At 32.8% G+C, this 15,599-nt stretch overlaps 3 protein-coding genes across 10 annotated transcripts in view; 1 reads left to right on the top strand and 2 right to left on the bottom strand.

The window, feature by feature from the left end:
- The window catches only part of LOC101494561 (uncharacterized), a 5,169-nt gene extending 857 nt beyond the window's left edge, over window positions 1–4,312 (top strand). For 4 of the 8 annotated variants that reach the window (XM_012713873.3, XM_012713871.3, XM_073366088.1 and 1 more), the window contains exons 2-9: window positions 363–471; window positions 695–1,516; window positions 1,621–1,891; window positions 2,115–2,324; window positions 2,451–2,651; window positions 2,850–3,050; window positions 3,165–3,278; window positions 3,736–4,312. In XM_012713873.3, coding sequence (XP_012569327.1) covers window positions 717–1,516; window positions 1,621–1,891; window positions 2,115–2,324; window positions 2,451–2,651; window positions 2,850–3,050; window positions 3,165–3,278; window positions 3,736–4,077 — 2,139 coding nt within the window. In that variant the 5' untranslated portion in view covers window positions 363–471; window positions 695–716 and the 3' untranslated portion in view covers window positions 4,078–4,312. Of the gene's footprint in view, window positions 1–28; window positions 63–91; window positions 242–362; window positions 472–694; window positions 1,517–1,620; window positions 1,892–2,114; window positions 2,325–2,450; window positions 2,652–2,849; window positions 3,051–3,142; window positions 3,279–3,735 lie in introns of those variants that run through there. The other 4 variants (XM_073366087.1, XM_012713872.3, XR_012162338.1 and 1 more) reach the window with 4 other exon arrangements.
- Window positions 4,313–5,508: 1,196 nt separating this feature from the next.
- LOC101494253 (DNA-directed RNA polymerases II, IV and V subunit 6A-like) lies at window positions 5,509–9,548 on the bottom strand. The gene is made up of 6 exons (XM_004493484.4): window positions 9,386–9,548; window positions 9,144–9,177; window positions 8,876–9,054; window positions 7,147–7,198; window positions 6,050–6,117; window positions 5,509–5,926 (listed from the first exon to the last, which is right to left on the bottom strand). Exons 1-6 carry the CDS (start codon window positions 9,418–9,420, stop codon window positions 5,857–5,859), a joined length of 438 nt encoding a protein of 145 aa, XP_004493541.1. The 5' UTR covers window positions 9,421–9,548; the 3' UTR covers window positions 5,509–5,856.
- Window positions 9,549–11,682: 2,134 nt separating this feature from the next.
- Window positions 11,683–15,331, bottom strand: LOC101493930 (probably inactive leucine-rich repeat receptor-like protein kinase At5g06940). The gene is made up of 2 exons (XM_004493483.4): window positions 12,816–15,331; window positions 11,683–12,242 (listed from the first exon to the last, which is right to left on the bottom strand). Exons 1-2 carry the CDS (start codon window positions 15,097–15,099, stop codon window positions 11,872–11,874), a joined length of 2,655 nt encoding a protein of 884 aa, XP_004493540.1. The 5' UTR covers window positions 15,100–15,331; the 3' UTR covers window positions 11,683–11,871.
- Between the last annotated feature and the right edge of the window lie 268 nt (window positions 15,332–15,599).

Raw genomic sequence — 15,599 nt, 5'->3', positions numbered from 1 at the left:
ACCTTTTTATTTTTGTTGCTGCCTTTACCCCCCCCCCCCACAATTGCTACTTTCAAAATAAGGTTTTCAAAAATTTGGTGCATTTTTTATTTATTTTTTTATTTATGATTTTTATATATTCTGAAATTGAACCTGGTGGCATTTCTATTACTACAAATTATGTACTTTGTGAACTTTCTGCATTTGTCTTCTTTATGGTTTTTCCATTTTTGGCTTGTTTTGATACTCATTGTGATGGAAGGTTCAAATGCCTTATTCACCCAATATCTCTTTGATTTTACTGATTCCCCTGCTTTTCTGGATTTTTTTTCTCTATTTTTCTATTTTTGAATTAGTAGCTTATTTCATCATTAATGTTGCAGGTAGAACACTGTTGTTTTGAGTCTCTGGAAATACAACTGCTAAAAAGATTTTGTATGCACTTTAGAAGTGAGTATTGTTGAAGGTTACAGACTTTAGGAGCTTGCTAAGGTTAGTTAGTGCTATCATTTTCTAACTGTTTCTTCATTTGATAGGTATTTGAGGTAATTTGAAACAATGAAAGAAATTAAGAAAAATGGTTCAAAGGATATTCAAATAAAGAGTTCTAAAAGAACTGAAAGGAGAGAAAACAAATTGCATCAAACACGGCCTCGGATAATTCTGAAACTTTTAAAAATCTTTTAATACAGTATGTTGTTGATGATGTCAACAGGTCCGAGGAGGCACCCGTAGAGATGAAAGTTAACGAAGTGATTGATAATCATTCCACTTATTTAGAGAAAGAACAGAAAGAAGGGAATGAAGAAGTATCAGACACTGACACTACAAAGGACTCAGTATCATCTCAAGGCGATTCTTTCACAAATGAAGATGATAAAGTAGAGAAAGTTTCAAAAGATCTTAAAAGTAAGGTTAAAGTGAATGCTTTAGAAAGCAATCGTGGATCAAGGGAGAGATCTGATAGGAAAACAAATAAACTGCAATCAAAGGTATCAGGTAGCAATCAAAAGAAACCTATGAACTCAAACAAAGGGCCTACAAAAGTTACAAACAAAAGTACTTCAACCAATTCTAAGACAGCGAAAGTTACTGTAAAAGTTTCGCCGGAATCTTCTGAAGGAGTTGATGAAAAACCTGTTCTAGAGGTCAAGGAAATTGATATCTTGGATGGATCCTTCAAAGGCGCTCAGAGCGTAGGAAGTGAAGATGAAAGCCGTGAAATTGTTAACCCTGATGAAAACAGTGAACACGAGGACAGGATGGCTTTGGAATTGAAAATTAAAGAAATGGAATCACGAATTGAAAATCTTGAAGAGGAACTGAGAGAAGTTGCTGCTCTTGAGGTGTCACTCTATTCGGTTGTACCTGAGCATGGAAGCTCAGCACATAAGGTGCACACACCTGCTCGACGCCTTTCTAGGCTCTATATACATGCTTGTAAGCATTGGACCCAAAAAAGGAAAGCAACAATTGCAAAGAATACGGTTTCTGGCCTTATTTTGGTTGCTAAATCTTGTGGCAATGATGTTTCAAGGTATGCACATGACTCTAGAAATATCTTATCATTTACATATTTTTATTTTGAATTTGGAATTTAATACAGACAACAAATGTTCTCATTTTGATTTGTGGTGTCAGGTTAACTTTCTGGTTGTCAAATACCATTGTGCTGAGGGAGATAATTTCACAAGCACTTGGGAATTCAAGTCAAGTTAGTCCAATTATGAGGTTAGCTGAGTCAAATGGGAAGTCTGCAGCATTGAAATGGAAAGGTATCTCAAATGGTAAATCAGGAAACGATTTTATGCAGACCGGTGAAGATTGGCAAGAGACAGGAACCTTTACATTTGCCTTAGAAAGAGTAGAATCATGGATCTTTTCTCGACTAGTAGAGTCGGTTTGGTGGCAGGTATAAATGTCTCTTGTGATCATCAATACTTAACAATTAAGATATGGATACAAATGCATTCAGATGATGACTATTCTGATTGAGTATAGGGTCATAAATATCATCATTAATACATGTTAATATGACACTCCTTTTAAACATGACCTTCATTCACTTCAGTGTCATTAGTATGTTGTGAATTTGATATATCTGTGATAAATCGAGAAGCGTTCTGTGCTTTTAGGCTTTGACTCCTTATATGCAATCTTCTGTTGGGGACTGCGGTTCAAATAAATCCATTGGGAGGCTGCTAGGACCTGCTCTGGGTGATCACAACCAAGGAAACTTTTCCATCAATGTTTGGAGAAGCGCATTCCAAGACGCTTTCCAAAGAGTCTGTCCTGTTCGGGCAGGAGGGCATGAGTGTGGTTGTTTGCCTGTGATGGCACGAATGGTGTGCTTCTTTTATTATAATTTTTAGATAAATTTCCTTCCTTTCTTGAAGATGTTTATGTTTCCAGTTGCCCTTTATTTTGCTCTAAGCCTCAAAGGATTGATTAGATTTAAATTCATTCACCAGATCATGGAACAGTGCATAGATAGACTAGATGTTGCAATGTTCAATGCCATTCTTCGGGAATCAGCCCTTGAGATCCCAACGGATCCTATATCGGATCCGATTGTGGATTCAAAAGTTTTGCCAATTCCAGCTGGAAACTTAAGCTTTGGATCTGGTGCCCAGCTAAAAAATTCTGTACGTATTTTCCAGCTAAAAAATTCTGTACGTATTTTGTTTTTATACTGCATGGTATTTATACATTATCTAAAGGTTGAGTCTGTAGGTTTGAATTTCTAATTCGGCACTAGGAAACTTTTCTATTCGATAGCACATCTTAAAGGGACAACAGTCAATTCTTTAGGGATTTGAGTGTTATGCCTCTAAGTGTTTATGCTTATGGAAGAGTTACATGAACTGCAGGTTGGCAATTGGTCTAGATTGCTCACTGATATGTTTGGCATTGATGCTGAAGATTATCTGGAAGAATATCAGGAGAATGGTGAGAATGAAGAAAGGCATGGTGGAGATGGCGAACCGAAATCATTTGTTCTCCTTAATGACTTGAGTGACCTTCTAATGCTCCCAAAAGACATGCTTATAGATAGACAAGTCAGACAGGAGGTTAATTTCATGAATTAGATACTAACTTCTGTGGCTTATGACTTTCTCTTTTTGTTATATTGTCAATTTCATTTATTTTTATTATTATGCAGATTTATTTTTATTATTATGCAGGTATGTCCATCCATCAGTCTTTCATTGATTATACGTGTTCTCTGTAACTTCACTCCAGATGAGTTCTGTCCAGATGCGGTTCCAGGAGCTGTCTTGGAGGCCTTAAACGGGGAGGTATACTCACATCTCTTTCACTTTTAAGCTGTTGTAAAATCTACATAAGTTTGTTGCTAGATATTTCAACAATTTTAATTTCACTTGTACATCTTGTATATATTTTGTGAAGTTGAAACTTTGTGTTCTGCTGAAATAGTATAGTAATGACTGAACGTGGTTCTTGAATGTGTCAAGTGCTGTCGTCATAGTCCCAAAATTAATCATAGTTACAAAAACACCCTCAAATGAGTTTTTCGTCAGTTAGTATGGTACTCAAATGTGTCTTTCGTTAGTCAGTTTTGCCCATCAAATTACTTATAGAAGATACACTAGATGATGCTTAAATAATATTGATACATTGAAGCACTATAGCAACACTGTCTTGCATTTAAGAACCATTTATGATTGTTTATTAATATCCTCCATTCTAAAAGGTAAAACTAGTTTATTAACAAAAATATACTTCATCCTTTAGACTATTGTGGAGCGAAAATTGTCAGCAGAATCAGTAAGAAGCTTCCCTTATGCTGCGGCTCAAGTTGTGTATACACCTCCCTCATCAGCCAATGTGGCAGAAAAAGTTGCAGAGGCAGGAGGAAAGTGTCACCTGACGAGGAATGTATCAGCTGTTCAAAGGAAAGGATATACGAGTGATGAGGAGCTTGAGGAACTTGATTCTCCTATTACATCTATCATTGATAAGCTTCCTTCATCTCCTATAGTCACTACCAATGGAGAAGGTAATCGCAAGGAGCAAAGGAGTCACACTACCACAAATGCTAGATATCAACTACTTCGTGAAGTTTGGTCCATGTGAAGCTTGTGAAATCCATATGTATACTCTTTACCAAAGTATAAATGAACATTTAAGAGATTTAGAAGCAAGGAATTGTGAATTCAGATAAAAAGAAATATAATAAAGATATTCAATACATTTTGAGAATCTTTGTTGATAGGGCAATTTAAGCCTCAGTTTCCTATATTTTTTTCTTGTATATATGAAGTTAAGTTATTAAGAGTAGCATTGAAGAATTTGTTCTGTTAAGTGTTTACCATCATCTTCATGTTTGTTTGGTAATTAGCATCTAATTACTATTTGTAATACAAATTTGAATATCAATTTGTCATTAAAAGAGTATACAAACTTCTTTTATAAGGCATAATCATTATTCGAATATGATGTTGGTTATTTAACTATAATATAGTTCATCGGTCTATGCTCATTACCGTGTCATGCGGTTAGGAACTCAGTTTCGGAATAAAACATTTAAACGGTTGTTATATTGCTATTGTATATTAGCATACGCACTATCTTGTCGGTTCAAGTAAAGTCGAAATGAGCAGCTATCCTCAGGAGTCGTGCCTTTCTTAGAAATTTTAGTGTATTTTAGATTAAAATTAATAATTAAAATAATTGATAAAAATTATTTAAATGAGAGAATAATTAATTAAGAGAGTACGAATTTATCAAAAGTAGGGAATTCAAAAATAAAGAAATTCAACCTTTATTCATCCACATAACAGACAAATTCAGTCTGTTGAATAAAGTTTTATATCTAAATAATAAGAGTTGTAATATATTGAGCTACAAATTTGACATCAAATATTCACGTCAACTTAAATGGTTAATCAATCAGATTGATATTGTCTTAAAATATATTTTTTATTATAAACTGTGTACCTTAATGAATACTTACCTTTTAAGAAATAAATAAATGAATACTTAACTACTTATCATGAAACATTAATTAACGTTTACTGATTCAGTATTCGACCTTTATAATAGTAGGTTTTATATTCGTTAGCACCTCATCAGAGGTTCAGTTTTGCTTTATAAAAATTGAGTAAATTAATAAACAACTTCAACGTGATTTACTTACCTTAAAAATGCATCTTTTCTAAGATTCAAACTTTGAAATCTTACGAACGTACTTGTGTATTTTAGATGTGAGTTTGAAGGACATTCAGCTGAAAGGTACACATGAAGGGGTCCAATCCAATTATCCATGGATTGGAATGGGATAGTCTAATTTAGTTGTACACCATAAAGATGTAACTTAGGTTTGTTGAACCACAATTACAAAAATACACGCTTTCAAGCATGAATTGGTTGATTAATAGGGCAAATAGACCCTCCAAAGTTAATTTTAACATTACAAATGTCTTGAAAGTGGTATTTTCAATTCTTTAAAAGTTGAAAACTTGTTTTTTTAATGTAAAATTTCTATGACACTTATTAGCAAGACTCTTGTATTAATGATATTTCCATTATGAAGTAGAAATTTGAAAATCTGGAAAGTTCAAAAACCCATATGGTAAGTATCACTTCAATGTTCATATTGCCTAGTGCAGCCTGAAGCTGATTTGACAAACACCGGCAAATACTGTTTAAAGCCTAGAGGTTTATCATATACAGACTAGCAGAAACAGAAAATGTTACCGAGTTAAAACACAAAGGGACAGGACATACATAGAAATCCAAAACTAATAGGATGCTATAAGCCAATTTCATGGTAGGATCCTAGAACAGTGTCCACTTCACCCAAATCTAAGATAATTGACAGATCTTAGTGTCTGTCTTTTTATGGTAGGATCATCAATCACCACCCACTTGCCTCTTCCAGGAGTCTTCCACAATCAGTTCATCAACTCCCCAATCTTCATAGCTGGACAATGTAGCAAAAAATGGTAAGTATGACATAAAAGATGAAGAAATGCTATCACCCTAAACCTCTCCCATCCAACAAAAAGTAAGTACACAACTAACAAAATAGACTGACTATATATACCTTCCATCAGGTAAGTAGCGACGGATGGTAAAAGGGATTTTCCGCTCTCTTAGCTCCTTCATGGCAATCTGAAGGGATTGGATAATAAAATATCAGACATTACAAAAAATAAAATACATAGCATTACGATTACAGAACTGATACCAAAAAAATGAAACCATAGCAGATCTAACACATAATAAACAAAACATGGATATTCATATAAACCAAACACGGAAAAACTTCTAAAGTCTAAGCTATAAGAAATTAATTTTACAAAACACGTACTAATGTAATTCCTAGTATAGAGTGCAAAGTGTACTCTTTACAAATCACGAAAGCTTGAGAATCAAATAACATTTAGCAATAACAAATCACTCTTTAAATAAAGCAACGTACACTACTCATCTAGGATATTATTTAAATCATAAATTAATGTGTGGTCACATTCGGAGACAAGAATTTCATCAAACATATCAGTTAAGCAAAGTATTGTCAACAATCTTATCTTACATTTTTTTTTAAGTTTTATCGATGGAACATTGAAAAAACCATGTGACTGTCAAACTGAATAACAATCCAGTTTATGTTTTAATTTTCAAAGCTTAGAACTTTTTTAAGGGGCCCAAGCCAAGAAAAGGCAAGCTATGGACAATGGTGGGAAAACCAATCTACAAGCTGAACATACCAACTATACAAGGAAAATATTAGACCTAATATAAAGATAAGCCTATTTCTGAATAAATTTGATCTTCTCATCTTAAAGATATCAGTTAATTAAAAATGAATATATGAGAAGATGGAATGCCTTATGCTATACATGTAATTTGGCTGCATATATTAGTGCAATTGTATAGTCGACCATAGACTGAATATCTAAGCATACAGGGCCAATATCTGTAGTATGCGCGTCATGGTACACAGCTTAATGAAGGAGATCAATAAAGCAGTAGAACTTAGCGAGCTTCTAAATTAAATATTTTTTTTATCTCAAATGAAGGACATATGCATATATTTGGAAATTCGACAACGATACACCCAGAATGAGTAATCAAAAGCAGTAATATGACAAGAATGAAGGTATTGAGTAGTAAAGAGAGTAAAAACGGCTCAATTACCTCAAGTGGGTCAGTTTCCCCCTCCAACTCGACCATGACAGGTGCATTCATACTGCACAGAAATAAAGACAACATGTTATAGATTTTAGATTTTAAAGGTTCTGAAACAAAGTTTTTCAAAGGAAGAAATAAGTAAATTTTGTTAAAATTGCCTTGGTAAGAGCTTTCTCCCCTTAGTAATTAGTAATGAGGGGAATCCCAGATGGGCTTTTAGTTATTGTTATTTTTCATATGCATACTGGTTTATTGTAATGAGTTGTCTTTCTAGAAGCTTGGCCTTGACAGATAGGTCAGTTGGCAGTTATGGCAACTTCTAACAATAACTGAAATCCTGTTACAAACCTCACAATTACAAATACAGAAATCACTTGTATAAATAGAACTTCCTGCACCATTCAGTGATAGAAAAAACAACCACGGAATACAACTATTAGCCATTTTCTTGCCCTCACCCTCACATGAGGCCAAATGACCACCTCCAGTTCTTTTGGGTTAACAATGCAGAATCCTACTCTCTATCAATAAGTTGTTTGGGCATTGTAGTTTGGAACTCCTTAGAAGGATACTCTAGTATCTAAAAGGCACTGTCATACATCGCGCAGTCATACAGAAGGCAACCCTGGCAGAAAAAACATCTATTCTGAATTTCTGTGATGCGGACAGGGCATTTGACCCAGATGTCAGCACATCTACATATGGTGCTTGGTTTAAGAAGCAAACTTTGAGGGTCTAATCCAGCACAGAGGCGGAATATAGAATCTTGGCTAACACAGAAGCTGAAACCCTATGCTGCAGTCTATGCTCATAGAACTTCAGATTCCTTTCAGCACTCCTCAAATTTAGTGTGACAACTTGAGAGCAGTCTCCTGTCTCATAATGGCAATCCTTCACAGCAGAACCAAGCATTTGGAACTTGACATCTTTTTTGTCAGAGAAAATCCCTCAACAAGAGCTTATTGTCAGTCATATTCCAACAACTGATGACTATGTAGATGTTCTTACCAAGGATCTCTCTCCCTTGTGTTTCACAAATCAGACAAACTAAGGGTGTTTGACAAAGTTTATGCTATTGCTTACTGGTTAATTGTAACGTATCTAGCCTTTTTTACTGCCTTACTCTGAGCTCTGTGTACAGAGCATTAGAGCATCTCTCCGGCAGTGGAACCCAAATTGGGTTCTTTCCTCATTTTTAGTAGCCATAACCAGCTACACCACATCCAAGAATTGCCCCAAATTTGTTCCAATGGCAAACTACTTTAAAAACACAAATAGATCCTACCATTTACATATTCTCTCACTCCATTCCCTCGTTTTTTTTCTCTTTCTTCGACATAAGTTTTCTGCAAGCAGCCTAGTAAGAATGGGTTTGTCGGAGTTTCTACTATGGCAAATCTTATTTCACTTAAAAACATGTTCTTAGAAGTTTTTCGAAATCAAGGACAGAGCTTTGGAGATGCTCTTAGGACAATTAGAAGGTTTTAGAAATTAAGTGCAATTAAAGACAATTAGGTTAGTCAACTGTAATCATTAACTGAACATAACTCGCTTGTACAAATAGCACCTTTAGTCATTCATGTACTATTCAGATATAAAACTAAATAACCACATAATTACTTAGACTCGTTTCATAAATCACTCAATATTTTGACTCTGATTCTTGCATTTTCAAACATAGCATCACAAATAATCAATAAGCAAAACCTTAGGGTGACAAAATTAAGTAGAAAACCTGATTTGAAGAGCACGAGTACCGAGAATCCTAGCACGCTCATACTTGGTCATATATTTCGATGTCTTTCGAGGACGCTCTCCTGGTTGCTCATCTTCCTTATCCTCAGTTTCAATTGGTTCTCCTTCTCCAGTCATGTCATCATTTTTGTTCTCGAGATCCTCCTCCTCTGCACCTTCCTTCACATGAACCAACCCACCAAATTATAATTCCATTAAAATTCCAATGAATAAAAGAAAGGTAAAAAATTAATGAATTATGATGTTACCTCAATCTCAGGCTCTGGTGGCTCCTCCTCGTACCTGAATCATCACCGTCGTTTAAATCATGAAAAATATTTCAATAGTAATTTACAAACTACGAAAGAAAAGGCTCTAATTGCTTTGATATATATTATATTAAAGAGAAACTAAAAAGCATGTAGAATTTTCCGAGTAATTATTTGGAAAATGCAAAATTGAACAAGAAAACCCTAATTAATTGTGTCAGAGAGAGAGAGAGAGAGAGAACCCCATGTCGATATCCTCATAGTCATCGTCGGCCATGGTGAATGAAGAGAGTTGTTGAGTTGAGTTGAGTTGAGTTGACTTGAGTTGAGGAGGGTAATCTCTCTTCTTTTCTGCGCCCTAAACCCTTACACTCGCACGAAAACCCTTTCCCTTCCTACACACTTCCATATATATACTTCTCCTCTCAATTTCAATGGAGTAAAGAGTAATTTTGCTCAACGTGTGATTTGTTTTTTTTTTGTTTTTTCTTTTCTTCTTACTACTTTTAGTTTTTATTTTTTATTTTTTAATAATTCATAAAATCTTTCTCTATTTTAAAATCTAACATTTTTTATCTCTTATTTTAATTTTTTAATTATAAAATTATAATATAACATATTTTAAATAATATAACATTCAATATTATATCAAATAGGATTTATGGAAAATTTATAAAAACAAATTATGAGTTATTCATAGTAGAATCTATCCATGTTATAAATAAATTAGCAAAATATATGTGCATATGTATGGTTTGTGTGACATTGATTATTGTATTATTGTTAAACCAATATATTATTGTATTAAACTAAAAATTGTACTATTATTATTATAAAATATTATCAAATAAAACATTGTTCAACTATAATATTTTTTTTTTACATTTTCAAATACTATTCATGCATATATACACTCATTTATATATAAAAATATCCATTAATGAATAAAAAATTAATTTTATTTTGACGTCAAAAATATACGTTAATTATTTTATTGATGATAATATTTTAATTATTTGATCAATGACAAATATTTGTTTTGAATATGATTTATAAAGAAAATTATAATTATTGTATTATAATTTTTTAATGTAGAATGCATTAAAGAGACACAATATTTATGAAATACATATTTCTCTTTTAATTACTTGATTTTTAAAATAAAATAAAACTTGGAAAAGTAAAAAAATATTAAACTAATAATCATTTTATAACCCTATTATATGAGATTTAAACAAAATCTTTTGAAATTACAATGTCAAACTTTTACTACTATATTGACTCTGACGAATCAATTCATTGATCGATGTAAGATATTTTCCTAATTGATGATAAAAGATATTTTCTTAAATTATTTATCAATAACAAACATTTATCTCATGCACAATTTATATATATAAAAAAATTTATAATTAATGTATTATCATTTTTTTTCAAATTTTATGTTTTAAATATTTAAGAGAGAAACTACTATAAAATGAATATTTCTATTTTAATTAATTAATTTGTGAAATATATATTGAATAGACTGACCAATAACATACATTTGCTAGTGTATGATATTTTTCTTGAAAGTTTCAATTTAAAAATATTTAATAGTTACGTTACTAATAAAATATATGTTATTTCTTAACTAGTTAATTCGTAAAATACAAAAAAAAAAAAATTATTGACCAACAATAAACATTTATCATGAGGTGTATGTCTTATACTAAAAAGGTACTATGACTCTTTTAGAGAACATTTGAATTTAAGGTTTATTAATTTGTTATAAAAATTGATTTTTATTTGATCTTTTTTCCACAGATTTTATCCATTGGAGATGATGGTCAGTGAGAAATTGTCATTAACTTACTTAATGTGGACACTCTTATGGTTGGGAATTGAACTATAGTACATCACATTACAAGAGACTAATTATTTTCCATTGACCCAATCTTAATTGTAATAAAAATGCATATTAAAAACACCCATCTCTCGCGTGTGTATATATATATATATATTCGTCGTATTCTATAGTGTTGATACTGTGTATTTTTTATATTAGATAACTACAAACTGTGAAATGTAATTATCAATCTACTCACACAATAATATTAATCAATAATATTAGTGTATGATTGTCATTCTTATTAAAAATAATTTGGCCACATATATAATTTAAGAATAATGTTTTATTATTCAATAGGGTTTCAGTGGTGGAAGAAGTTGGTGTTCTCTCAGCTTCTTTCTCAGCCTCCTTCGTTGAACATGAGAGTACAAATAGCTTATTAGGTGTATTAACAAAAATGAGAGTACAAATATGTTGTAAGTTGTAACCTTTCAATATTAAAAAAAATGTTGGTGAACACTTCATAAGGTATTTATACTTTGAGAGAGAAATAGATTAAAAAAATGATGTGATAGATGTGATATATTAACGATATGATCAAAAGAAATTAATAAAGAGAAAATAAAGTGTTAGAATAGATGTAGGAAAAGTGAAAGTGGACAAATATTATTGTTGCAATATTAACCCAGATATATTTTGACTGGCCCATAAACTCAACTCAATCCATCCAATTAATAAAGAAAAGTCTCATTCACAATGTGATTTGCCAAACCATTCTATATATCTCAAATCATCAAATAAAAAAAGATGTGAAATATAAAGCTGAAAATTAATTTACATACAAAGTGACCAACAAAATAAAAGCCTTTAACTAGGAACTTGTTGGAAGTTCAAGTTTCAAACTTGAATGGATGGTTCATCATTTGGACCCTGCAAATTTGCAACACAAGTCATTGACTCAAGAGACTGAAGACTTCTAACAACTTCAACCATTGATGGTCTTTTCTCAGGCACAACAGAAGTGCAACGTAGAGCAATATCTAAAGCACCAATCATTTGTTGGTGACAAGTATGTGATATTCTAGTGTCAAGAACTTGGTGCACTCCATTAGTGATGTTCACTTTTCTTCTGACCCATTTCACTATGTCAAGAGAGGAGTCACTTGAATCTGTTTGCTCTGCTTGTCGTCCACAAACTAGCTCTAGCAATACTACTCCAAAGCTGTACACGTCCAATTGTTCAGTTGGTTTTTTGTTGTAACCATATTCTGCAATGCAACAAATAGAATTAGTATGGTAACGTTCATTGTTTGGTTATCAATATGTCATTCACATGCAACTTGCAACTATGTCAAATTCTGATTTACTAGTGTTTTCTATCAATAATGATGTCAGATCCTTAGAAGTAAAAGTTATCAGTCCCCTTTCTTGTAAGGTCTAAGACACTGACTTGATTGGTGTCAATGTGACAAAAACAAGAGAAAACATGCCTCAAAATCTGACTCATATTTGTTTTCCTATGTTTTTGTCAAACTGGTATCAATCACGTCACCATCTCAATTGTGAGGACTGCAAACTTCTACTTCTAGAAGGCGGCTTGAGCTGTCCTTGCTTTTAGAGTAAAATTATCCAAACATAAATCAATTTAATTAAAAATTAGTTATAACCAAATTAATTTTACAAATTCAATTCTACTAAAATTTATCATCATAGAAAATCCTATGAATTACATGAGTTTGCTCTATTATGGTGCATTGCAATTTCAGTTGTTATTTTGCAGAAAGATATTTATTTTATTCCACTTAAGTGCTTTTTTTAATAATTCACGTAACTTCTCATACCTGGAGCAATGTAACATGAAGATGCTGCTTCATCAGAATCCAAAGTTGATTGAAATGCAGCTTCTCCAACAATCCTATCAAGAGCAAAATGTGTCAATTTTGGCTCAAAGTTTACATCCAGAAGAATGTTCTTTGACTTGACATTCCTATGAACCAAGTGTGGTACATAATCCTTATGAAGATATGCAAGTCCTTGAGCAACACCAATAGCAATCTTCAATCTAATTCCCCAATACAACTGAAAATTTTGACTACAAATCAAATCCCCTAAACTTCCTCCATGCAAGAATTCATAAATAAGAAAAACTGACTCATTAGAATGACAGAACCCAAGAATCTTAACAACATTCTTATGCCTAATTTTAGCCAAAGTTTTGACCTCAACCTTCAAACTCTTTGAAGACTGATTTCCAAATTTAACTAGTTTCTTCACAGATACTAAATCACCACTAGGTAAACTCACAACATAAACATTACCAAAAACTCCATTTCCTATTGAACTTTTCTCATTCATTCCTACAACAAGATCATGCTCAGTAATTCTTAGAGGATAGAAAAACACCGAACGCCACACTGCAACTTCACTATTCCGTTTACAAGATCTTCTATACAGTATAAATCCACCAGCAACAAGTGAAGTTCCAGCAACAAAAGCCAAAGAGATCAAGGCACATGTTAAGGTTGTAAGACCAGTAGCAGCCCGGTTTCTCGGGTTATCATCATCGGAACATGAATTCGGCAATCCGGGGCCACAAAGACCAAGATTTCCTTCCAAAAATGAAGCAGGAAGACCAGAAATCAATGAGTATGGTACTTTACCTGATAACTGATTGAAAGAAACATTGAAAAGTGCAAGCTTCAAGTTTTGAAGGCCTTGTGGGATTGAACCAGTGAGATTGTTATCTGAAAGATCGAGGTAAGTAAGAACAGGTAACTCAGCAAGAGAACTAGGAATTTCTCCTGTTAAACTGTTGTCTGCTAAAGACAGTGAAACTAGTTTCCTGCATTTTTTCAGTTCTGGAATTTTACCAGAAAGAGAATTGTGAGAGAGATTCACTATACTCATAACCGGTGAGTCACAAAAATTAGGAGGAATTTCACCATAGAATTGATTAATAGAAGCAGAAAATCTGTATAAGCTTTTAACAAAGCCAAGACCTTGAGGAATTTCACCATCAAAATGGTTGTTATCAAGCTGAACTTGCTCCAAAAAAGAAGCTTCTGATATTGACTCAGGTATTTGTCCTGTGAATCTATTGTTTTCACCTCTAATGAGTTTAATATTAGGAAGTGACCATAACACAACAGGGAAATCACCAGAGAAACCATTGTTCTGAACTTGGAATCTCTCAAGAAACTTACATTCACCAGTTGAGTTTGGTATAACACCAGTGAAGTTATTTGTATGAAGACTTAAAAAAATAAGCCCTTTACCTTTACATATACGATTTGGAAATGGCCCAAAAAGCTTGTTTTGTGAAACATCAAAAGAAACCAAGTTCTCAAAAGAAATCACAAGAGACTGAGGAACAACACCTGTAAGATTATTCTCAGAAAAATCTAAATGAGTCAAGCTATGCAAACCTTTCATAGACTCTGGAATTTCACCTTGAAAAGAAGAACGTTGCAAAAAAAGTTGCTTTAGATTTCCAAGCTCACCAATATCCTTAGGAATCTCACTCACCAAGTAAGGATTCAGAGACAAATCAAGAACTTCAAGCTTAGTTAAATTTCCAAAAACACTTGGTACATCACCTGAGAGCAAGTTGTTTCCAAAGTTAAGAACTTGAAGATTCTTCAATGAGCCTAAAGTATCAGGTATATTTCCTTCTATATGGTTTCCACTCAAATCAAGCACTGATAAAGAACCAAACTGAGAAATCTGAGAAGGGATAGTACCCCATATAAGATTATTACTAAGATTCAAACTTTGTAATGAACTACATTGAGAGAGATGAAGCGGAATAGGTTGGTTGAAGATGTTATTAGCAAGGTTGAGATAAGAGAGATTAGGAAGATCACATATATAAGATGAGATATCACCAGAAAGGTTTAAGCTTTGAAGATTAACAGAAGTTACTGAGAGTGAAGTTGAACAAACTATTCCTGTCCAGTTACACAAGTGGTTTGATGAAGTGTTTGACCAACTAGACAAAGCATTTTTGGAGTCTTCAATGGAGGATTTGAATAAAAGAAGGGAATCACTTTCTGATGAAGATGAAGTGAGGTTGAAGATTGGAAAGGTTAAAGAAAGAAGGAATAGGTATATACAGAATGTAGTCATTGGTGTTGTTTGAAAAGTATACTCAACTCTTTGTTGTATATATCAGTGTTAAAAAGTGTGGTGATTAAGGTGTTTGTTCTCAATAGATTTTGATGTGCTGGAAAGGGAAAAAGGGTTAGATTTACATGCAATAGGTCATCATAGCCATAAAGAATTTTGTTTCATAGACTCTTAAAAGTCTCTGGTTTTTATAAATGCATTGTATTGCGTTATGTTTTTACCTTTTGCTAGCCTTGATTGGTGCTCAGTTTTTCAACTTTCTACCCACCCTTAATTTATTTTCCCCATTTTTATTATATTTTTTACATGTCATAGCTTTTTATTTTGTCCATTTTGTTAACATGTTATACGAAATTTAAAGGTCTTCCTTATTTAAAAAAACCCTAAAATTAATAAACGAATAACCTAATTTAACCTTAATTTTTTTATTTATTTAAAAATCAATCCCTTCAAAAGAAAGGCAGCATAGAAGTTAGAAGTTGGAAGAATATAATGCCATT

Source organism: Cicer arietinum, chromosome 3 (genome assembly GCF_000331145.2).
Source record: "Cicer arietinum cultivar CDC Frontier isolate Library 1 chromosome 3, Cicar.CDCFrontier_v2.0, whole genome shotgun sequence".
NCBI lineage: Eukaryota > Viridiplantae > Streptophyta > Magnoliopsida > Fabales > Fabaceae > Cicer > Cicer arietinum.
Note: the sequence above shows the minus strand (reverse complement) of the source record. Positions and strands in the feature narration are given on the sequence as shown.

Bases quoted from the DNA above. Each gene is read 5' to 3' on its own strand.
- LOC101494253 (XM_004493484.4), bottom strand. From the start codon at position 9,420: ATGGCCGACGATGACTATGAGGATATCGACATGGG. The intron at 7,199-8,875 runs GTTTTCTACTTA...ATTTCTGTGCAG, and splicing joins ACTCGTGCTCTTCAAATCAG to TATGAATGCACCTGTCATGG. The intron at 5,927-6,049 runs GTATATATAGTC...TACATTGTCCAG, and splicing joins CGCTACTTACCTGATGGAAG to CTATGAAGATTGGGGAGTTG.
- LOC101493930 (XM_004493483.4), bottom strand. From the start codon at position 15,099: ATGACTACATTCTGTATATACCTATTCCTTCTTTCTTTAACCTTTCCA. The intron at 12,243-12,815 runs GTATGAGAAGTT...GTTGCATTGCAG, and splicing joins TTCATGTTACATTGCTCCAG to AATATGGTTACAACAAAAAA.